General features: G+C 42.9%; 1 protein-coding gene across 10 annotated transcripts in view; it reads right to left on the bottom strand.

The window, feature by feature from the left end:
• macf1a (microtubule actin crosslinking factor 1a) overlaps positions 1-25,922 on the bottom strand; it is a 301,232-nt gene that overhangs the window by 269,207 nt on the left and 6,103 nt on the right. For 9 of the 10 annotated variants that reach the window (XM_080442895.1, XM_080442891.1, XM_080442892.1 and 6 more), the window contains one exon: positions 20,885-21,131. In XM_080442895.1, coding sequence (XP_080299021.1) covers positions 20,885-21,116 — 232 coding nt within the window. In that variant the 5' untranslated portion in view covers positions 21,117-21,131. Of the gene's footprint in view, positions 1-2,099; positions 2,812-20,884; positions 21,132-25,922 lie in introns of those variants that run through there. The other variant, XM_080442898.1, reaches the window with a different exon arrangement.

Here is a 25,922-nt window from a genome sequence, read left to right as displayed (position 1 = left end):
CTACACATCTCTATATTTATTCAGACATAAGGGCAATAGGCCACTGAACAAACTAAGCCAGCCTTGTCAATACAAAGTGCCTCCAAGACAAGGTGTCTCCAAAACATAAATCTGGCTCAAAATGTGAGTGCCAAAGATTCTCAAGTCTTTGGTGTGAGTCTCTCTCTACGTCGTCCTCAGACGAGCCCTCCATCGGAGTCTCCAGTCATCTCGGTTCTCCATACATCTGGCCAGCTCCTTTGTGCTTTCTGCACCAGCATCTTTCTTTAGTACATCCACGTAGGTAGGTGTGGGACGTCCTCTTGATCGATGCCCGTGTGTTGGTTCCTACAGTACAAGCTTTTTGACCGGGAATTCTCGGTGCCGTTGGCAGTGACCTACTGTTTGGAGTATGTTTGTTATGTTATGTAACAATTTGCATATTGTTACATACACTGAAAATCTAATTTTGGCTTACTTTTCTGTGACAGTAGCCTTGAATTGGCTTGATGCCTTTAATCCACCCAACTGTCACAAACCTGGTGATATCGCTAAGCAGAATTTAACCCAGGTCTTTTATAATAGGTCTGGTGGAACTGGAACCCTGTGTTGTTGGATTCGGCACAAGATGTATGGCGTACAACCCACACAGTTCAACTCCACATACAGCTGAAGCGTCAGCTTTGCATGTAACCATGACTTTTCTCTTTCATCAAGTTGCCAAGGATAATTCCGGGGCATGTGGCTCACAATAGCTAGGTATTATTTCTGTTGCCATAGCAGAGAGATGCTGCAGGTTGTCATTAGGCTGATTTCTCGATGGAGTTTTCTCCTCTGTGGTGTTCAGATAACCTCAGTTGTATTAGAAGGATGACATAAGAGCTAATTAGATGCACCTAGTACTCACACCACAATGTCTCTCTTTCTCATTCTCACTCAGTCACTCCACTGATCTGTCCGTCTTATTTCTTCCAACTCACTTGTCAGTACATCTGTCCAACGTCAGTCTCTTTCTCTAAAGGGTGATTTAGAAATCCCCCTTAAGACACACACACACACACACACACACACGTGCACACACAACTACACACCACCTCCCAAAACACAAAGAGTCTAGTTTCATTACCAATAATCAATAATTAAAAGCTACCTCTTTTCATCAGCTCCAGCATCACAGATGTGACCAGTGTCTATTGGCTGTCTGCTACCAGGCATCCACCCCTCCTCCACACACACACCCTCCCCTCCCCATCACACCGCGGTCAATTTCAGTAGAGGCATTCATCTTTAAAGCGACTCTGTCAATGGGATTATAAAACTGCAAGGCTATTGATGACACTGTTGTGTAGGTGGTGGGGGCAACGATATAAAGATTAAGTGGGTGAGAGAGCCGTATCTGCAGCAGTAGCTCAACAAGGACTGCTGTGTCTGTCTGAGCAGTTTTTTCTTTCTGCCCAAGGAGTTTAAAAACTGATCAATTACAAACGCGGCTTCAACCGGCCGTACACAAAGCAGCTTTCTGGTTGTTTATGGGACACACAGGCAAAGGCTGGCTGGGGCCATGTGGGGAAAATTCCCTGACGTTGGCACGCAGGGGACTTAATAAAGACTGCTTCCTTTGACGTGTGTGTGTGTGTGTGTGTGTGTGTGTGTGTAAGTGTGTAAGTGTGAGAGACAGACAGTCAGAGAGAGACAGACAGACAGACAGACAGAGACAGACAGAGAGAATAACACAAAGATTGGAGTTGAGAAAAGCAGCAGTTCGTATCGACTCAATGCAGCACATATTGGGGGCACCGGCCACACTGATACATTGTAGCAGTGCTACAAAAGGAGAGCCTAGCCTAGTATGTAGCCAAAACGTAAACAATGTAACAATCCAGATTATGACAGACCGTGGTAGAGGATCAACTCCACACACACACACACACACACACACACACACACACACACACACACACACACACACACACACACACACACACACACACACACACACACACACACACACACACACACACACACACACACACACACACACACACACACACACACACACACGCTGCCCCGGCAGGATTTCATTGCTCTCCTCTTTTATTCTCCCCCCCCTTATTCTTTACCTTTATATCGTTCCAAGACGTCTTCATAAGCTTGGGCGAACTCCTTCTCCTGAGAGTGGTTGGTGGGCAGCAGACCCGGTATGAATCCGGCCATGGTCGCTGCTAACCCGGGCTGTGGAGCAGCGAGGGGTACCGCAGTAAATCCAGGACTACTAGGAGCCTCCAGTCCTCCTCCTCGCCACAACGCAGCTGTCAAACCCGCTTTGCGTTTAAAGAAGCCACCAGCGTCTCCTCGGCGGAACGTTATTCAACAACGACTCTCCCAGTCGCTTATTCAGTGGTTTACCATTGACGCATAATATTAGTCACGTTATAAGCAGTCGGCTTGTTAAGTAGCTAGGTTTAAAAAAAAAAGAAAAATATTTCCAGCCAAAAAAAAAAGACTAAACTAAAGCCTCGCGTCGTCCTACCGAGTAACTTAATTATGCGAATGTAGGAGGGATAAATGTCTACTTCGATAAAAAGGTTCAATAAACGCTATCTATCCATTATTATTGCGGTGTGAGTGTGTGTGCGGGAACACATCGTCCAGCGCTGCTGTTCTTCTCTCAGTATATCCAAGGAGCCTCCTCCTTCCACCCGGCGACTGACTGCTGCTGCTGCTGCTTTATGTGTGAGATATGAGCAGTGTGTCCGCAAGGGGGAGGTGGGCTCTCCCCGGTTCCTCCACACGGACGCTGGAGGAGCTTCCTATCCCTCCACCGGCGATCCCACCCTTTTTGTCGGCGTCTATGGAATCTGATGATGGAAGCCGGTCGAGCAGCAGCGAGCATACTTAACTTCCCATGTTTATCCCCCAGGCGTAATGGCCGCTTCTATTCGCGGCTATTAGGCGGCTTGGCGTGGTTGCCTCTGCCTTCTCTCTCTCTCTCTCTCTCTCTCTCTCTCACTTGCGCTCAGGTTTCTCTATTCTTCCTGCAGTGGCTGTCATCCATCCCTCTGTAGACCAGGGCCACGCCACAAACCTCCGCCAGAGGAAAAATGCATACTGTGTGTGGTGGTGGGTCAATACATGGCTGCCGCGGCCCGCGCTGTAGGTAAAATAGTGCTGGAGCGCCCCTTGGTGGTACTCCGGTCCTTGTGGCCACCATAGAGTTATATGGCCTACCTACCCTACACACGTTTACAATTACATAAATCTTCTGTAAGCCGCTTTGACCAGAGTTGGTGCCTTCTTGGTGGATGTGGACGGCTGCTGGACGCTTTACTGGGACATGTTCCAAGTATAGGAAAAGCCTGCCATCTACAGGCGAAAGAAAATAATTACCTGACAGGTGGGACACTTGGATAATGCAGTGTGTTTGAGTGAATACATGCCTCATGCCTGTATGCCAATAAAGAAAATGTGTTGAAGTATTCTTCTTTAAAACGGAAAAACTAAGGAAAGTCAATGACCCATTTTAAATAATCAGCAATTTAAGGAACACTGCAGGGACAAGTGCGTCATTTGATCTGAATGTCTTACAGGACCCATAGAAATTTCACACCTTTTTCTAAAGCCCTGTTGCCTGCCCTGGGTGGAAGTTTAAAAGGGAAAATCTTGTCACAAAAGTTAGCCATGTTGCAATGTGGGTTTATTCAACAAAACCAAAACGCCTGCATAAAACAGGTAGCCAATTTTATGCAGGAGAAATCTGCCTATAAATCTATTATCTAGCAAAGGGCACAAACATCAATGGATACTCGGAATCAACGTGATCGCCATGATGTCTAAAAGACATAACAAAAAGCAGTGCTATTGAAAGGGTTCAGAGGTGAATCATCTCTTGGTTTGATCCATGCAGACATAGAATAAACTTTGAGACACTGGGGTGACAACAACACAATGTCCAACTCCTTCACACTGAAACTGTGTAGGTAAGGAAGGAACTTGTCGATTTTGTACACTGATTAGTCCATTTGGTTTAGTTTGCAGGGCAGGGGTCTCCTGCCCTGCAAACTGGGAAAGTCCATTCATGGCCCTGTTGTCAAGATTTCAAGCCGATATTAATCAGTCTTCATTAGGTGGCTCATTGGACAAACATATTGTCAATAAAAGGTTTATGGATGCAGGTTCAATTGTGTTAAATACAGTAGGTGTTAATAGTTTTGATACAGCCAGCACCTCATCACTATTGTCAGTAGGCTAGCACTCAATTGAGCTCAGTCCTTAGGGCAGCCAACATTCAAACATATACACTTTCAGAGCCAGGTTGTCTGTGGTATGGTTTAACTCCTGCCTCCAGCACATTCTCCACTATGGTTCCCATTGTATCTATAACCCCTGCACTTTCTAACGATCTAAACAACAACATCAATATATTCCAGGAACCAGCCTGGCATACACTACATTTCTTATTAAGCAAACGCAATTTTGCAAGCCTAATCCAGAACTACTGCTTGATGCAAAATGTACACACACCCTGACCATAACTGAAAGGATGCAAAATGCACCCACCATAATTGAAATAAATAAACCAACAGCCATGACACCACAACAGACTCTTTCCCAAACTGAGCTTTGTGTACAGGAAACCGATCCATCACCTCGCAACCCATACAGCACTCCTCCTGCCAAAAGGAAATATTTGAGCTTGTGCACACAGTGTGGTTTGCTGTGCTACAGTCTACTATCTCAGACAGAACCGAAGGGAGGACTCTAACCCGTAAAGCATACAACAGAGTGTAAACGGCACTCATTATAAAATGTCACATTTGTCATTGTTGACTCTTTCAGAGTTGAACGCCACACTCTGGAAACAAAATGCCTTTTGGTCACAAAGCGATCAAATTTGAGACGTTTGTCTTTGAGAGGTTTTCTGTGTTGTATAATCCCAGAGGGAGACAGAGGAGAGGTAAGGAGATAGGGGACACGGGGGGGACAGACAGGCGACTGTCTGTCTGTCTCCTCTCCTGTCTGTAGACTGGGCAGAAGAAGCAGCCTCCTTCTCCAGAGACGCACTGTAGTGCAGGCAAGGTGTCCTAACCTTATTTATACTTTGCGGTACGACGTGTTGTATGCCGAAAATAACAGATCTACAAGCTCACAACTGGTTTCATCCATGACACGCTGTGAGCTTGTAGATCTGATATTTTTGGTGTGCGATACCGCCATATGGTGAAGTATAAGTTAGGCAAGACAAGAGGAGGCAACACTGGAACACGATCTCCCTCTGGATGTATGTGAGTGCGTGCAAATGTGCATGCAAAGATGCGTGTGTGTGTGTGTGTGTGTGTGTGTGTGTGTGTGTGTGTGTGTGTGTGTGTGTGTGTGTGTGTGCATACAACCTACTCTCCATCTCTCCCATCCCTTCTGGCTCTCTCCTTCTGGCTCTCCATCCATAAGGTACTCCACAAATAGGCCAATTGATTTAAGAATATTTTCGAAGGAATTAAATAGAGGAAGATCATGGGGGGGATTATTTATCATTACTCCATGGAAATAATTCACACTCTCCTGTTACTCGTTCTGTATTTTAGAATGTTTCATAATCGTTCATCTCAACAATGAATTCATCATAAATTGATAAGAAAATGCATGTTTGCAATGAACAAATTTCTGCTGTGACCCATTATTAATAATTTATATTAAATCAATGTTTAGCAAATAGAAGCCAGACTTTACAATGAAAATAGTATAATAAATATATTGTTAACCTACAGTATTAATCTATTACAATTCTTGTCAGTTAATGGTTAAATGGTTTTGTATTTTTGTATTTTGTCAGGTTTGCTACACTGCACATCCCACCGTTTTTCCCATCACACTAAAGTGCACCGCCCTACTGCCTTGTCCTCCATTACAGTGCAAACACACATCACATTATCTAGTCACTGGTAAAAATACAAACAGCTGAACAGGCCAGGGATCTAAAATATGGCTCTCAAGTTCCAACACACACACGCACAGAGGGAATGCAGAGCAAACCAGGCCAGAGGATATTGTTGTTCATTCACTGCCCCTGTCTCTGTCTCACACACACACACACACACACACACACACACACACACACACACACACACACACACACACACACACACACACACACACACACACACACACACACACACACACACACACACACACACACACACACACAAAGACACTATTCGATGGTACTGCCACCAATAAACAGCATAAATGCAGAGAGGAGATGTGGGATGAGAGAAGAGAAGAGAAGAGAAGAGAAGAGAAGAGAAGAGAAGAGAAGAGAAGAGAAGAGAAGAGAAGAGAAGAGAAGAGAAGAGAAGAGAAGAGAAGAGAAGAGAAGAGAAGAGACATGTCGAAGAGAACGAGTAGAGAGAGAATTGGTTATGACTCAAGGTGTCAAAATCATACCGTTCACTGTCCCCTAGTCCTAGTGTACTGATGTACACACCAGGGACCAGTGGAATGGCTCATGACTGATATGTCATTATTTAATATTGTATAACACTAAACACACAGCACATAAAAATTACCATGATATGCTGTAATAAAGAGAAAACAACCATATGTTGCATACTGTATGTATGCTGTTGAATTATCTATCCCCAAAGCAAATCTATACTACTGTATCTGAAGAAAAAGGAGAGCGGGTGTCTGTCTGGAACCGTTACAACCCCACCTAGCGGTGGAGAAAGGACACTACAGCAAACTGCATGAACTCAAGGAAAGAGAGGCACAGAGTGACTGATGAAACGTTCACCGCCCTTCTATCTTTAAAGCAATTTGAGTCGACTCTCCTTCGCTCCCTTCTGCTATATAGCGGGATAGTGTGTGTGTGTGTGTGTGTGTGTGTGTGTGTGTGTGTGTGTGTGTGTGTGTGTGTGTGTGTGTGTGTGTGTGTGATGAAACATGCTGTAAACAGTCATGAGTCATATTTCTCCTGTCACTGTCTATCTATGGTATGTGTGTGTGTGTGTGTGTGTGTGTGTGTGTGTGTGTGTGTGTGTGTGTGTGTGTGTGTGTGTGTGTGTGTGTGTGTGTGGGGGGGGGGGGGGGGGGGTGGGGGCAGAGTGAATATGGGCTGCCTGTGAGCCAAGCAACTTCAGCACATCAACAGGATACATGCATTTATAAAGCAATTTTCTAGTCTTTCTGACTCTTCAGAGCTCTTTAATTTGTAGCTCATGTTCACATGCTGACAGTGGAAACCATGCAAGACAACAAACTGCTCATTGGGAGCAGTTAGGGGTTTCGTGCCTTGCTCAAGGACACTTGACAGCCAAGAGGAGCCGAGGATCAAAGACGGCCACCCTACAACTCTCTAGAGTCTCTAAATCTATTTATTTTATTTTATCTTCATTCTACAGTTATTTTTATCATTCTACTCTTGCCTGTAACTATCCCATGCTTCACGCTATTGCAGTTGCTGCTTTGACACTTGAATAAAGGTTAATACTAATCATTTATCTACATTTTAGACATTTAACTGAAAATCGTAACGAGGCTGATGTACAATGAAGCGTCAGTGTCTTGCGAAAGGACACAAGACATGTGTCTACTGGTGGACAGACTTGTATTTGTGACACAGTTTGTTTACATCGTGGCTTCACTGGCTACCCATCCATTCTACAAGGGTCTAATTGGTTCCATTTGTACACTCTCTGAGCTAAATTAACACTACTGTGTGTAGGCATCGAGACACAGATGATGTTTTGTTAACTCTGACGGGCAACAGTGTCTGAGAAGTTGGCCTTGCATTGTTGTTGTTGCTGATAACAGGAATATCTCTGTCCGTACAAGAACCCGTGTCTCACTTTGTTATCCAAGGTTGTTCACTGTTTCTGACTGGGAGCATTATTGCTGAATATCACCCTAAAGTCATCTCTGTCACTTAATTAAAGCTGACTGGACTAAAATGTTTACGGGAGCAGCAGACTCCGTTAACCAACTAAGCTCTATACACTATATATTGAAATTCTTTACCTATAATGGTATTTCCAAAATAGAGAAACTGATTAACTCTGTTGTGTATAAATACAGTGTGTGTCTTTGATTAAGATCCCAATCCCAAAATTCAGACAAGTAAAAAAGTGTAGCTTGTATACATTCATAGATTACTTGACTCAAAATTACAGGTCACTACTGCAATTTTATTTCAGTATCTACAGCCATTATAGTAAGGTCAGGCAAACCATTTACAGTCTCAACACAAATTTAAAAGGTGTGACGTTTTGGCCCGACTGGTTAATCATTAACCAGCTGGGCCAAAATGCACTGACACAACATTATGCATTAGAACCGGTTCCCATCTGGAAGCATCCCTCCTCCCTACGCCAACCTTCCTGTCTGAATAAAGTAGCAGTATCGTAAAAATGATGTGTAGTTGTCTGTCATGAGATAAATGCCTTTGGTTCCCAAAAATCAGCTGATAAACAAAGCAAGCTGTGTTTTCACAGAGTGAGATTATCATTCTAACCACTTATGACCTTTTTCAAAAATCCGGTCTACAAGCTCACAACACATCTCTCACGTTGTGAGCTTGTAGATGTAATTTTTTTTTAATTGAGCATTCTTTTAGCCTCATAGCATAATTCTTTGGACAAATTGACATTGCTGCCTAAACTCTACTCTCCTAACACTGTTGCTTCATTGTGCCTTATTGCCTATTGCCTATTTCCTCAGCCTATCAGAATGCTACATTCCAAAAACACTTTCTGCCTAAGTCATTTTAAGTCAACTTTTTGAAGAAATTATTTAGGCAGAAATTACTCTTTAAAAAAAGACATACTGTAGGCCATAGGACAGGGTGAATCAGCAGTGTTAGGAGAGTTAGGCAGATAAAGAGGGCAGATTAATATGACTTACAATAGACAAAATGAGTATTTGTTCTCATGATTGCCAAAGCCAACTAGATGACTTAGGCAGGTAGTGATTTCAAATTTTCTGAAAACCTTAAAAATATGACTTAGGCAATTACGCTATGAGGTAAAAAAAAAAACAATTTGTAATTTTTGGAAATGTTCTTGAAATGTTTCAGCTATAGTGACATAATAGGGATGCCAGATTGGAAGTGGTTAAACCTGTAGTAGGGCACCGTTTCTCCACTAGGTTGTCACAACAACCCAGAAAAATGTGTTGCAAGATGTTCTGACAGCTTTGCAGACAAATAACTTTAACAGAAGTGTTGTTTTATATTCAGCCTGACTTTATTACCATGGCAAAATTCAGGCCCTAGGTGTGAAACTTGTTGAGAATATCTAAACTTATCTAAACTCTAACTTCACTAAGAACAACACACTTTAACAGTATGTTACCTACAAATGTGCTGTCAATAACTCTGGTAGGTGAATTAAATGAATACAGATTTCCTTTAACTTTTTTTATTTTCTAAATGACATTACAAAACACAATTTTTAAAAAGTGTAGAGAAATACATCAAAACAATATAGGTATATACATGGACATATACTGAACATTCAGTGCATACACATATACACATACAGTAAGTACATTTACAATATACACAATACACAAAGGAAGAAAATACAAAGAGGGGGGGGGCTCTTTATAATGACAAAATAAAACTATAAGTTGAGCGCTGCAATTCAACAACCACCCAAGTTTCATTACCTCCAACCTCATCAAACACCTGCCCACATTTCATTACTTCCAGCCTCATCAGCCAGAAAATGTAACTCTGAAAGAAAAACAGACATCCTGTCTGCCTTTTTAAATCCTTTGGTGGTCATCCTTGAATCTCATCTAAGTTTCAAAGATGGACATCGTTGCTATTGCTGTTATTAAGAGTTAAGACCCAATATGATATTTGGCAATTCTGCTGTAAATTACACTTTCAATTGAGACAAATTCCCAAAGGTTAGCCAAGGTTTTACTTTTTCCCTTCCTAGTAATGCAGTGAAAGCACAATATTTGTCTTTGAAGTGTAGTGGAGTGAATCGTCAAGTATCCAAAAATACAAATACTCAAGTAAAGTACAGATACTCAAAACAATTACTTAAGTACAGTACTCGAGTAAATGTACTTCGATACTGTCCACCACTGACTGCTTCTATGTGAGGTACAAAGTCTAACTTTTTAATAACCCTGGTCTCATAATCTCAAATCATAACTTATCTATTAATGCTATCCCTCTATGTGGCACATCACTCACAATTGCGAAGTACATAATTTGAGCTCAAATCAAGGATTTAACAATAGTTACTTTACCATATGGTCTGAGATGTCTTTGTCCCCAAAACTTCAGCCTATTCATATTCGTGATTTTCTCGTTCCCATTGGTTCTCACTTGAATGTTTGCTATACCCAAAGTATGCACCAAGTGATTTTACAGAGCCAGTTGGCCAACCTTATATGAATGAATACAGATAGTAACACGGCGTGTCATTTGCAGTAGATCTGTTGAAAATTACTCTAGCATATGACTTCAAATAAACAGATTTCCATTCACTCTGGTATAAAGAGGGCATTATTGACAGTAAGTCACTCTAACGTCATGTGGACTGGATCTATTGATAATTACTCTGGAATGTGACTTCAGATAATGATAGCGATATTTAAGTATTGTACAGTATGTGACGGTTCACACACACACTCTCTCTCTCTCTCTCTCTCTCTCTCTCTCTCTCTCTCTCTCTCTCTCTCTCTCTCTCTCTCTCTCTCTCTCTCTCTCTCTCTCTCTCTCTCTCTCTCTCTCTCTCTCTCTCTCTCTCTCTCTCTCTCTCTCTCACACACACACACACACACACACACACACACACACACACACACACACACACACACACACACACTCTCATGGAAGATTGTTTTTTAATCTACTTTTCTGTTTTCCTCACTTCATTGTCTCCCTAACTTCCAATCCAATCTTTTTATCAAGATAGCCTCCCCCTCCTGTCTCTCTATCTTGCGTTATTTAACTATTTCCATCGAAGTCTCACATTCTTACACTCCAGATATTCATTTTGCACTGTGATGATTTCCTGCCCGCTCATCCTTTGACACCCCTGTCTCATTTCAGAAGTCCTTTCTCCACCCCGACCTGCCCCTCTTCTTTTTTGAACCTTGTCCTATTTCACGCACTCTCTCCCTCATCCCCAACAACCCCCGCTTTCTCTCTCATTTCTCTCTCCTCATCCCCCCATTGTAGTGAGTCAATCTTTCACTCTACCTCTTTATTTCTCACTCGCTGTTCTACTCTCTCTCCTCTTTTTCTCAGACTCTAAATTAACATTCTAACACTCTCTCTCTTTCCCCCTCTGTTTCGCTATTTGTTTTGCTTCCCATTATTCCTACTGTCACTGCTCCCCACCAATCCTTTTCCTACTCTTTTATAACCATGGAAACGGAGGAGGGGGGGTTGGGGTTGGGGGGGTATGTCACCATGACAACTGGGGAATTGCAAAAGCAAGGGGTCTTAGATTGAGGCTTCCTTTCAACTGCCGGGAGAAAAACCCGACTCATTGTTCGAGCGAAAAGCTGATGCAGGCAGTACGATGGGCGCCTCAGTTACATGCAGGCAGGCACGTCTGGGGTCCTAGTCTGGGGTCCTAGTGTATACGCATATATTGCCACCATCACTGCTGCATTCTCACATGCACAGCCTGCCTCTTTGCTGTTCATACACACGTTTGCATGTGTACATACGCATGTACACATGAAATTCATATGAAATATATATATATATTGTCACAATATATTGTAAAAACATTCACATGTCTACAGGTTGTGTCTCTATTTCAAAATAAATTTCTACCTGGTTGTTATTTCTCTAGACTACACAGAAATGATCTGGGGAAACAGGCATTATTGTGACTTATCTTGTCTATCCGCTGAAATAACTACTTTTATTTTGCTCCTTAAAATGTTGGCATTTAATTTTCCATTCCACTGTTCCCATAAATTCAAGGTTCTTAAACATTCTTTATTTATTTTTCATCCACTATTGCACTTGGATTCTTTTCTGACAATTACAGTGTAACATACAAGACAGTACTGTATGTGACATGTGGAAAGGCTACTAATTTATTCATTTCCAACATTCCATTATACCACAGACGCAATAGAATTTAGGTCAAATGCAAACACATAGTTAGGCTACACATTGTATAGGCTCAATTCTCAATTCAATTGTCAGAGTACATGTGGCCATGCTTAGGCATACTATATTCTACTGTTGATGTTTAACTCTGACGTCTATTGAACGTGAATGTATCCACAGTGAGATCAATTACATTTTCATATTTACCGCAGAGCGTTTGGTCCACACAAATTAGCAACGAATCCATGGAAACATGGGGATGGCAGCACTGCAAAGAACTTTAAAAACTAACCAACACTTGACCTCAATTATACCCTCTGGTCTAAATGACCTCAATGTGAGTACATAGGGCGCGCACACACACAGAGAGAGAGAGAAAGAGAGAGAGAGAGAGACAGGCAGGGCCATTTCTAAAAGCAGTCATCATCAGGACTATGGAATAAACCCATAGCAGCCATGAGTAGATTTGACATATTTCAACAGGGGAATTTCACTCAGCGAAATATAACGTCTCTGTCGGGTGGAAACCTCATACTGTATGTCCAAAACTGTTACTTTTCAGGATTCAAAAACAGCAAAAGGAGCAAATCTACAAGCTCGAGGATCTGCTACTTTTGATGCTTTTGTGTGACGCTGTATGATCAAGTAGGGCATTCATTTACGAAAAAGGTGGAGATGAGAGGTTTCTGCCCGACGGCGACGATAAGCATGTTCGCTAGCAAGGCTGAATTTTGTGTAAGGCAGAGAGGCTTCACATTCAAATGAGATATTTCTCTCCAGACAAACAAGTGTGACTCAGTGGAAAGGTGGAGGCCGACTGTCTCCCAGGGTAGTAGTTACACTGACATCATGGAGCCAGGAACGCTCTTTAGCCTCGTTCCCTCGTTCCCCCCCCTCTCTCTCTCTCTCCTGCATGTCTTTCTCTTTAGCCTTGGTCCCCCTCTCTCTCTCTCTCTCTCTCTCTCTCTCTCTCTCTCCTGCATGTCTTTCTCTTTAGCCTTGGTCCCCCTCTCTCTCTCTCTCTCTCTCTCTCTCTCTCTCTCCTGCATGTCTTTCTCTTTAGCCTCGTTCCGTTCGTCAGACACACAAATCTGTTTCTGCTCATCTACATATTGTTTGACTGTATATTTCAGTGGTTCTCAACCTTTTCAGGCCGTGACCCACCCTGACAACATGGCCACAATGGAAACAAGCCCGTAGTTATTTTTGTGTTATCCTTTTAGCACCATTGTATAATCGTACCACTCTACTATTTGCAAACTGTTAATACAGTATTCAATCAATCAAAAAACAAGCACATGGAATGTAGGAGTTGAGGCATTCAATTTAGTTTGACTCGGTTCCACAGATAAATATTGTGAAAATAGCCGATCTACCCCTCACGTTGTGAGCTTGTAGATCGGCTATTTTCACAACTTCTCCCTCTTTCTTATGTTATTTGACAATTTGGCCAATGTTTGACCAGTTTTTATAGTATAGTTTGTTGATTCCTTTTGATGCAGTAATGGTCTTTTTCTTTTCTCTTTTTCCTTCTTTTTTTTAGGTATTAAAAAGGTATTAAAAGTCCTTAAATTGTCACTTTACTGTCATCTGGGGACCCCCCCACAAAAGAAAATCATGTGGGGACCCACAGGTTGAGAACCACTGGAATATTTCACCACTCCCTTGTTCAGTCACTAATAACTATGTACAGTAAAAAATGTCTGATCTCACTACCTCACCCTCTCTTTTCCTCTCTAATCACCTCCTCACTAAAAATATGAAATCACACCGACCTCTGCCTCCCCTTGACACAGACTTTCTCTCTGTCTTTCTAGCCCACCCTCTGTTTCTCTCACCCCCACATGCACACACACACACGCACACGCACACACACACACACACACACACACACACACACACACACACACACACACACACACACACACACACACGCACACACGCACACACATGCACACACGGTGCCAACTCTTGGCATCAAAGCATACACAGCTGTGAATCTCAGCTCTATAAACCGTGCAGCGATTTGTCCACATGGCCCAATCATCAGCTCAAAGGAAGAGGCAAGAATGGAAAAACTTAGTAATTAAGTCTCGTAGTGTTGTTAGTTAAGGCCTAGCTCAGAACAAAGATTTGTGACGAAGAGACAAAACTGCTTTAAGCCCGATACCAAGTTGTTGCATGCCAAAAATCGCTCACAATGCAGATTATACTATAGATAATACAAATACAGGCTTGCTGCACACAACATAACCACTCTGGAAAGTTATTTCTACCTAAAAAGTCTTTAGTATTATTTTTATGATTATCGGTCTTCATTATAAAGATCTACTCTGGTCAAAACGTAGTTTGCCTGGCTGTATGTGGAGCATCATTGCTGCATGGGGGCCTTTTGAAGATTCAAAATAAAACGGAAGACAGATAAGCCCCCTTTAATGGAAATAGCCATAATTATTGAGATAAAATGGGACACGCGTTGTTGATCCGGGAAACTGATTAACCCCATGTGACTGTTCAAATGTGCCTGTCACTAATCTGGCAAAAATTAAACACTAAGAAATGAACTGATCGATTCTACAAATGTTTTCTAAATCCTAACTGTTTTCTGAAAAAACGTATGTTGCTGTATCAGTGGTGCTCAAACCTTTTCATGTCAAGGACCCCCAAAATTATATGTATTTGGCCGCGGAACCCCTATCTCAAATTTTGTTCCAGGGACCCCCATAAGCAAAGATTTTTAGTAAAAAAAACTATTTTTCAAAAATAGCAGATCTACAATCTCATAGCGCACAAAGTGACACTTTCCCGGTTTTAATGGGTTAAAATAAGTTCTGGATTTCAGCTTTAAGTTAACACTGAGGATTTTACAGTGTATGTTCAGGGAGATGTGCTGATGCTGCTGTGTGTGCATGTGAGTGTGCGTGCGTGCGTGTGAGGAGTGTCTGTCTCAGAGTGTACAAGCTGTTCCTGCTGGTCGTATTGCTTTTGGCACACAGGGCGGTGGCAGGTACTGTACGAGCTCTCATATACAAAAACACATACAGGCACTGGTGTCATGACGGGTGCATGAGAATACAGAAATGAAACCCAGAAATGACACCAATAGAACGTCAACTTCAAGCTGTATCACATGGAGGGCATGGGTATATTTTCTTAATAGCAAAAATAGACCATCTGCAAGCTCACAATGTGTCACAATGCAATGCGTTGTGAGCTCGTACATCAGCTTTTTCTTCTTTCCCCCCCCCCCAAAAAATATTATTTTATTAATATATTTATTTTTTATGATCTATTAAAAATTATTCGATTACTTGTTGCACCCCTATATTTAAATTAGTAAGATGACCGAAAAAAGGGAAAGTTCAGGTCAAAAACAAAGAGTGTGCATACAGTGTGAGCAGAAGGACCTCAGTGTGATTAAAGAATAAAATGTTCTTTTAACCAATCTGTATGGTAGAATGCTATTACTATATAACTAACACAAACACATCCGCAGTGTTTGGAGGTGGTCACCCTACTCTTCCACTGAGAAAGTTCGACCATGGTGTCGGGAAGGACACCTACTGGTTGGCAAGTCGTATTGCCTGGAGAACAATAGATGGACTGATAGACCTTTATTGATCCCGCGGGGGGAATTCAGTCGCCAATATCTCTCCCCCTTGTGGGGATTACGGTAAAAATGTTACTTCTCATACTGGAGGCCCGGGATTGATTCCCAGGTCAGACGTTAAAGTTATGGATCGCACTCTCTGCGTTACAAATGGATACATTAACAAGGAGGAGTTTACTGTGTACACACAGAGGGAATGTATATATCCATGTACGGCACAAGGACAAACACAGACAAAATGTGTCTTTCTCTCTCTCTCTCTCCTTCTCTGTCTCACTCACTCTCCATCACACATATTTCAACACACTCACTTTTATGAGGTTTAAATAAAAAATTAGATTTGATGAAAAATAGCTATTCCAACCTATAAACACACGCTCCATCCATCATGGTTACAGAAAGCACCAAGAGGTTCATAACACCTTATAATATAAGTAGCGTGATCATGAGCAATTGTGATACCTGACCTTTGATTACAGAAATATTAAAACTTATAACTGCCTTACAACTGCTGACATAAGAAAGACACCATAAGGATAAGGGTCATTTGTGTCTAGTTTGCATGCTACTACTACTACTGCTACTACTAGCGTTGTACTGAGAGCAGCTGTAAAGCTAACTGGTTGTGAGGGATAGATGTAGAACACAGTCTTCCTTTGTGAAGTACAGTATAGCTCAAAGATTGTAAAACATTAATAAGTCTGGTAACCTCAGCCAACTGCAAATGCTCACAGAGTACAGCTCACCACTGCATTCTCCTCTCTCTCTCGCTCGCTCGCGTGAACACACACACACACACACACACACACACACACGCGAACACACACACACACACACACACACACACACACACACACACACACACACACACACACACACACACACACACACACACACACACACACACACACACACACACACACACACGTATACAAGTTTTGAATGATATTCAGACTAATTCACGCAAGTGAGCAATTCAAGGTTAAAGGTTATTTAAACACACATAAACATGCATACAACACAAGCTTAAACAGACACCCACTACACACACATGTAGGCTATGCTCACATAACTTTCATATACTGTACTATACATTCACCTGAACACACTAATTATTGCAAGCATACAATACACTCTCTCTCTCTCTCTCTCTCTCTCTCTCTCTCTCTCTCTCTCTCTCTCTCTCTCTCTCTCTCTCTCTCTGTCTGTCACTCTCTTAATAGTGACACATACCCTGTCATGACCTACATCCACTCTTCTATAAAGTAGGCTTTTATAGTCTTGCCATCTCCTCACTACTGCCAAACCCCTCCCCCATCATCACCAGCCCACCAGACAGACACACGACTGCATTCACACTACAAGTGTGTATGACATCATCGTCTGTAATAAGCTATGATGTCATTTATGTGTGATGTATAGAGCCTTGTACATCACACAACACGATGCGCTGAGAGCTTGTAGTTCTGCTATTTTCCCTGTTGATGTACAACAAGGTGGATAAATGCTGCCAACAGAGGAAGTTAAGCTTATTCTACTGTAAATGGAAGTCCATCAGCGACGTCCATCAGCGACTCGGTTGCAATAAATATGAGAACAAGGTTGCAGCAAAGCATGTACAAAGTACATCTATTTGTTGTAATGAGAGCCCTAAAATTGTAAACAAGACTCATATCCATTTGTTCAAGGGAGAAAGCCTGGGCGCTAAACCGCTTTTATATAATTTTCTTGCAATTATCAAGTTTCTATAGCAGCATTTGCTCTCCTCACTAAAAGGGGGGAAAGCTATTAGCCTACTAGCAGTCTCTCATTACTCCAACAGGGAAAGCCCGGCATCTCCAGAGAGCAGAGCAACCTACATTTCTCCTCCATCTTCTGTTACCCGGAGTAAGAGTACAAATTAAAAAAAAAGCAAGGGGACACATTTTGAACTAACAAAAAGCCTGCAGGCAGTGGGGTAGTAATATGGCACTCCCTGATTTAGGAAGTTAGGAACTAATAGAATATCGCTGTTGTCGGGCAGAAACCTCCTACCTCCATATTCTAACTTTTGGTGTTTTTTAGTAAAAGAACGCCCTACTACTTGATCATACTACAGCGTCACACAAAAGCATCAAAAGTAGCAGATCCACAAAAACGGCGCGTTTTGAGCTTGTGGATCTGCTACTTTTGATACTTTTGAATTTGAATCCTGAAAAGTAACAATTATGTGTTTCCACCCGACAGAGACGATATTCTTCAACATTGGTTCTCAAAGTGGGGTCCGGGGACCCCCAGGGGTACTTGAGGGGGTTCCAGGGGGTCCCCAGCTAAATGATGGACAGGAACCAAATGGACCCTTATGGGTCTGTAACTCTGAGAGTGTACAAATGGAACCAAATGGACCCGTTAGGGTCCATTTGGTTCCATTTGTACACTCAGAGTTACATTAACATTGATTTTACAATATGAATTGGGGTCCCAGAGGTATAAATGCCATTAAATGGGGGTCCGTAGCCTAATGCATGTCAAACTGGGGGTCCTTGAAATTAAAATGGTTGAGAATCACTGCTAGAGAGCCGTAAAAACCTTCTCTTATTGGGGTCCCTGGCTTAGCTTTTCAAATGGGGATCCGCGGGGTAATAAGTGTCAATTTGGGGGTCCTTGACATGAAAAGGTTTGAGAACCACTGTTCTACAAGAACAAATTGACAAAAAATAAGAGGGAAGAATAGGGGATTCCACCCTGCTGAAGTGACCTTCAGAATGACAGTGAATGTCATCCCACAGCTCCTAGGGGCTCTGCCCAGTACAGCTGACCCTGGATTCTGACCTCCCTTTGAGGAGGGAGGAACGCAAGGATGAAATGTCTCCTCGTGGATCAAGCGAGTTATCTTTTCAGAAATGCTTTAAGTGCTCTTTTCTCTTACCGGGAATGACATTTTGCATGTCATTTAAACACATGAACCCTATAGTGTCCATATGGTGGGCGTGCCATAATAGGCAAACATTCTGCGATAAAAGGTGTGTCTAGTGTTCTAGTGAGAGATCTCCGCAGTTTTTTTGAGACAGGTCCGCCTCCAATGCTTTGTTTTATAATTGCGAGAGAGCACATACTCACTGTATACTGCAGTGGTTCTCAACCTGTGGGTCGGGACCCCCAGGGGGGACCCCACATGATTTTTGGGGGGATGTGTGTAATGTCTGTTATAAATGTGTTGTACGCAAGTGACAGTGAAGTGACAATTTAAGGACTATAAAGACCTTTTTAATACCTAAAAAAAAGAAAGAAAATAGACCTTTACTGCATCTAAAGTGATCAACATAGTTTGTTGATTACTTTCGATGCAGTAATGGTCTTTTTACTATAACAACTGGTCAAACATTGGCCAAATTGTCAAACAGGAGGCGTTGTGAGCCTGTAAATCAGCTATTTTCAAAATATTTATCTGCGGAACCGAGTCAAACAAAATGCAATCTGGGAACCCATCGACAAAAAAAAGGGGGAATAAAATAAATTGCTGCAGAGCTCTGAATCTGTCTTGAGAGATTAAACCAAATGTAATGCCTCAACTCCTACACTTCCAAGTGCTTATCAGGGTGGGGGGTCCCCAGTTCAGTTCAAATATGATTATTTTGGGGGATCACGGCCTGAAAAGGTTGAGAACCACTGTACTGTACTCATAGTACAGGTATATTGTACTGTACGCATAGTGATAATACTTCACGCTGAATTGGTGAATTATGCTGGTGAGTAACACTGATAATACCAAGAACCAAAAAAAAACATGTGCTCCTCTCCCATCTCAGTGACTTGTATTGACTGCTGGCGTTTCAGCAGACGGGGCTATTTTTAGGCCATGGATCTTCGATAAGAGCCAGGAGAAAGTCCTCTACTGAAATATCAGGAGCCGATAAATGTCACGTCTAATGAGAGAATCTAAAGAATCTAGACCATAGAGCACTGAAGTCATAGAGCATCCTACCTGGGTCACGTTTCACCCCCCCCCTATCCCATTCTGAATTCCCATAGACGTGTTTAATATCGCGGCATATAAGAACTGTGTACCAAAAATAAACAAATTAGCACAGCGGTTTGACTCATATGGGTATGAAGCATCAACTGATGGTGAGAAAACGATAACGTTACCGCCGCCAAATTAATACAATTTTCGCCAGAAACAGACTGTATCAAATATGAGTGACTGACTATCGCAAACGATACAGAGCCACCTCCCTGACAATAGCGCCAGGTAGTGATGAGCGGGCCGACCCGTAACCCGCAGGTCCCGCGGGTCAACCCGCGGCGCGGGTGGTCGAGTCAGGATTTCAGAGGCAATTATGCGGGCTGCGGGTGAGCGGGTCAGCCGCTCTCACACAAAAAAAAAAAAAAAAAAAAACATATTTTTAACAACATGCTTGTTTATTTAGCCCATGACAATGTTGTGCTACTGTAGACATTTAAAGCAACTTTGGGTACTTAAAAGAGCGCTATATAAATCTGAGCTATTATGATGATGATTATCTTTTTTTTTCCCACCGCGGGTCGCGGGGCGGGTTGAGCCATAGATTTATATATGGGTTCGCGGGGCGGGTTGAGGCGGGTTGGGTTCCGTGGCGGGGCGGGTCATGAAAAAACCCGACCCGCACATCAAGAGCGCCAGGACAATTTGTTTATTTTTGGACCACAATTCTTATATGAGACGATTCTAAGATGACCCAATGTTATTCTCCATAGAAAAATGACTTCCGTGACCCAGGGGATGAGGGAGTGACGTCAAGACTTCTGTACTCTATAACACTGCATTGTTTTGTCTACATTTGCCACCTGCAGTCAGGCAGGCTAACCTGTCACATGGCAGAGCGTATGAAAAACATACCTAACGTGACAAAACTGACACTTCTAGATAGCGGTCAGTGATGGAAGAAGTACTTTTTTTACTAGGTTTTTACAAGCTCACAACACGTTGCGTTGCGACGCGTTGTGAGCTTGTAGATCGTCTATTTTCAAAATGCCAAAGTAGGATATATACATACGGTAGGTCCTAAGTGGTTTTGTAATAATAATCAAAATCTACACAGTAACTATACTAACTAAAGTTGTCAAATAATTATTGGAGTCTATTGGAAGTTGGAAATACTCCAGTAAAGTAGAAATTCAGTACTTAAGTAAATGTACTTAGTTACTTTCCACCACTGGTTAATCAGAAACATCATCAGCTGGGCGTCTCTTACCTGCCACGCGTACCACGGCCCTCTCCGCCGGGTCCAGCACATGAGCACGTGAGTCCTGGCTCTTCCTCTTCCTGCGCTCGTGCCGGGACAGGTTCCACGGCAACGTGTCTCCGGTCTGGCCCTGGGGGCCCGAGGGGCACGGGGACAGCGACCCCCCGGAGCGCTCGCTACGGAAGGAGCGCTCGCTGATGCAGGAGCGCTCGCTCAGCGTGTCCTCATCCGACGACTCCATGGCGGAACCACAGGGCTGGAGGATGGAGAGAGAGAGAGGAGAGGAAAATGAGAGGATGGAGGGGTTAACCCATTAAGGCCTGAGTCCGATTCTTAAAATGTTTTCTAAATCCTAACAGATTTTTGAAAAAAAAATATATATATATTTTTTACAATTTTTCAAAAATAGCAGATCTACAAGCTCGTAGCGCGGCACTCGGTGCCGCGCTATGAGCTTGTAGATCTGCAATTTTTGAATAGCCAAAGAAACCTAAAGTGACACAGATGCGTTCCAGGTGTAAATGGGTTAAAGGAGAGAAGATGAAAGGGGAATATGGTAGAATGGGGGAAGGGACAGAAACAAGGTCAGGACACAAAAAAGAAGAGAGAGGAAAGACAGAAGGCATAAAGGGATAGGCAGAGAGAGGGAGAATAAAGTAGCCCCATAAGAGAAGGTGAAAACTGTATAATTTATCACTGCATTATGAAGGCAATCGATCGGGGGTGATTCAATAATGAAGCAAGTCCCCTCAGGTCATTACAGAGCTTTAACACCAGCACTGACAGGAAAGAAAACACATACAGCGAGCACACATCTGGATAACAAAACATTCAGCGAGCAAACATCTGGATAACAGTTATGACATTAAGACGACAACATCACACACATGACTCACAGCTTGATTATAACACTGGAGGTAAATATTGTACATTTTTACATTAGGTCCGCCCACTAATAGATAGCAATTATGGAGGACATAAGTTATGATGGGCGCAGTTTTTGGTCTGTTTGGATGGATGGATGGATGGATGGATGGTTGGATGGATGGATGGATGGATGGATGGATGGACTGAATAATGCTGACATGCTGTCAGCGTTGGCTGATTCATGGAAGCCGTGAGGCAGAAATAAGATTTGCAGAGAGATAGAGAACAAGGAAGAGAAAGAGAGAGTGAGAGAGAGAGTGAGAGAGAGAGAGAAAAAGAGTGTGAGAGAGAGAGAGAGAGAGAGAGAGAGAGAGAGAGAGAGAGAGAGAGAGAGAGAGAGAGAGAAAGCAAGCCAAACATAGACTGATCAAACTAAAGCTTTGGCTGATCTGTGTGTGTATTTGTAATCGAGGCAGCTCTGGGTCAATAGACAGGATAGATTCCATGCCAGAGAGGGAAACAATGTCTCTTTCTCTTTCTTTCTCGCTACCACACTCTTGTGTCTCAGCATTTTTTATTAAATTAAGTATGTTCTCAATTGTAAATGGTCTGCGTCTCTATAGCACCTCTATCCAAAGTGCTTTACAATGTGCATTACATACACCCTTCTTGTTGATGAATTGAGCAATGGACCCCCGGGGCTTTTTATGTTATCCTTTAAGCGGAGCTTTTTTGACAGTGCTGCCGTACTATTAACAAACATGTTAATAAAGTATTCAATCAATCAATCAAAAATCACTCACACACACATTCACACAACTACTGTAGTGTGGAGGCAACCCTGCAAGGCCTCACCCTGCTCACCGTTTCAGCCTCTTTCTCTAGGACACTTCGACACGAAGCCAGGCGGGGATTGAACCTGGAACCCTCAGGGTCCCAGACAGCCGTGCTAGCTCCTGAGCCATTGACATTAAATATTGCCAAAATGTCTAAATACAATGGAAAATGATTACACAAAAAAGGGAACTAACTCATGCCTGCTGTCTGTCTCCCTCTGTCTTGCGATCTCTCTTGCTCTTCCTCTCATTATTCCTTGTACCACAGTGTCACGATACTGGAAGGCCCGGACCGCTGGCGTAGCGGTCCGTGCACCTATAGGCTACAATGTAGCCTGACAGCGCGTCGCCGGTTTCGAGTCCCGATCCCGACGCCCTTTTCTGCGTGTCACCCCCCCATCTCTCTCTCCCCATTTCCTATCAGGCTAGTGAGCCTACTGTCCTATCAATAATGAAGGCATAAAAAGCCCCCCAAAAAATCTTTAAAAACAAAAACAATACTGGAAGAAGTGTTGTACTGTTCTTATATCTGTCCTGTGTCACAATAAGATACAAGCATATGCCAGTGGAAGTTTGGGAATATAGTTATCCTTCTCATCTGTTATTCCAACTCTGTTGCTTTCTCTTCTTCCTTTGACCACTCTCTCTCTCTCTCTCTAGCTAAGAGGAATGCTCCTCTTGGGACACATGGCCTGACGTGTCCATCACAGCAGGGATCAATAAACCTGATCTAAGCACAACAAACCAAGCCAACAGATCTCTTAGTGTGAGTAAGTTGGCTTAGCAGGACTCTCTGCTGCTCCGAGACCTGTTGGGCTTTTGAGCACAATGAAACTGGGTGAAACGATACATCAAATCTATTTTCAATGACAGGCAGTTAGAAAGTTTAGAGAGAAAACAGCCCGAGCACATGCTGTCATGACTGTCAGGTCTATTTGGTTCACAGACTTGATTTTTTTTTTTTACCGGATTGAATTTGCCTTTGAGGGATACTAAAGTAAATCGAATCAGGAGGAATGTTGGCGGTGGTTTTGATCCTGTGGGTCCAGACTAGACAAGAAGAGGTCTTCATCATCATTACACACTGTAACTCAAATCTCTGAAAACCTGATAGAAGTCATAAGATAAAAGCAGAAAAGATAGACGCACTGTCAGAAGAACTACTATGGTCTGCACTTTAACCCATTGTAACAGAGCATTTTCAGACCGGTTATGATGCTCGAATTATGTCTGTGTAGCAGCCAGGGCAGTCCTAGCCTGGAATCCAGACTGATTCGCTACATTTTTTCTCACTTCGCTACGAAGTGAGAAAGAAAAACAAACAAACAAACGTAGCAATCAGTCTGGATTCAAGCCTAGGGCAGTCCTGCTTCAAGCCTAGAAAGAAGAATGGGGGATTCCCATTTGGATGAGTGGCAGAGGCTTGGTGTCCTATGCAGCAGACCAGGGTTTGAGCCCTTACTGTCGGGACGGGAGGGGTCATTTATGTTAGCAAGAACCACCTTGTTCTCCGGTGGAGTCTCTTCCAAGTGTCAACACTATAAGGTCAGCATGATGGACCCAATGCAAATGTATGGCACCAGGTTAGCCACAGTAATTCAAAGAATGTTGCATTGCATTCAAAGAATGCAATGCAACATTTCTACCACACCGCTGCTGAGATTCTCTGATTCATCGACACTTAATGTTTTAGGGGAGACAGACATAGTACTTTGTTATGCAAAATGACCTTGACATAACCACTTTCAACATGGCATCCCAATTTTGAGCATGTCATTCTAGGCTAAATGTTTCAAAAGATTTCAGAAATAGCTCAAATAGAAGAGCTATAATCTCACAACGCATCACGATGCGATGCATTGTTTGTGCAACTATCATACAATGAAATATAAAATAAGGTGTAAGTGGTTAACACTAACTTAACAGGTATATCTTTGTACTGTGTATGTTTGCAACTGCCCAGGGTTCCTGCTTTCCAACATTCCGGAAAGGTCTCCCAGTAAAACAGCTAACGTCAGCCTTGTCTGTTTGTTCTTACTAACCTACTGACGTTGCTGGCCTCCGCAGGGCTCAACGGCACATACCGCCGGGCTCCCCGTCTCCAAATGACTTATAACAACAAATCTGGTTTTGTTCAACGCTCAGAGTAAACAACAGAATGGCCGTTGCAACTTCAACGGCAGTGGAACTGTTTGATTGAGGACCTTAAACAGATCGACTAGGGTTTCCATCTGTGTTCACACTGCCAAAAAATCCTCAGCCTCCCTCCGCTAGACCGCTGGCCAGAAACCACTTCCTGAATCCCTGTCTCCACAGCAACGGCACAAGGAAGAGGTTAGAGCCTTCCCAGAATCCCCTGCAGTTCTCTGGGTTTGTGTGTTTCTGTGGTATGTGTGTGTGTGTGTGTGTGTGTGTGTGTGTGTGTGTGGGTGTGTGTGTGTGTGCTGTTTTTCTGTTTGTGCTTGATCACATGTGTTTCAGTGTGTGCACGCACCTCATTTGATGTCTGCGTTCACACTGGTAGCTACAAAGATACAGGCTACCATGCGACATAAAGATAAACATAATACAGCCGACGTGTGAAGCTGCTACAAAAGCTCCCACAACAGCTACAAAAAAGTTGAGCTGGTTTCAACTTCAGCTACAAAGATACAAAGCTACAAATACACTGTGTAGCTTTGTTTCTTTGTATCTTTTGCATTTGCCAGCGTGAACACAGCACAATGTATCTTTGGATGCTAGAGTGACTGTATCTCTCTCCGTGTTAGTGTGTGTGCCTGTTATTGTGCATGTGTGTATGCATGCCAGTGGATCAGCCAGTTTGCCTGCTGCTTGCCGACAGTGAGTTACTTCAAGTGTAACTGGGGTTTTTATAAATAGAGCCCGGAATGGACGCTTCAAAGGCTGACTGTGGCTTTATACCTCTCTGTGGTGCAGCAGCGAAAAAGAAAAAGAAAATGCATTTTTCAATGTGGAAACCAACACTGACAAATCTGGCGGAGTGTGAGAACCAGTTAGCTCACTTCCTGCCTGCTGTCTGTCAACCCCCCCCCCCTTACCACCCACCCCGACAAAGCTGTTTCGAATCACACTGTTTTATCCCACAGACAAATAAATACGCATGCACTCACGTTCACATAAGATGACAAACATACTGTGCCTGTGTAATATAGGCACAGATATGGTTTGGTTTTACACACACACGCACACACAGATGTTGGTCCATGTCTCTGGCAGTGACAGAGTGCAGTAGTTCCATGATCACACCATGTGGAGATGCTGGCCAGAAGCAGCTCTCTGGGTTAGCAGCACTGACACAGTATTCTCTCACTGGCTGTGGGTGT

The sequence above is a fragment of the Gymnoscopelus braueri genome (genome assembly GCF_963280865.1).
Source record: "Gymnoscopelus braueri genome assembly, chromosome: 11".
In the NCBI taxonomy this organism is placed as follows: Eukaryota; Metazoa; Chordata; class Actinopteri; order Myctophiformes; family Myctophidae; genus Gymnoscopelus; species Gymnoscopelus braueri.
The sequence above is the reverse complement of the archived record's forward strand: the minus strand, read 5'-3'. Positions and strand labels throughout refer to the sequence as shown.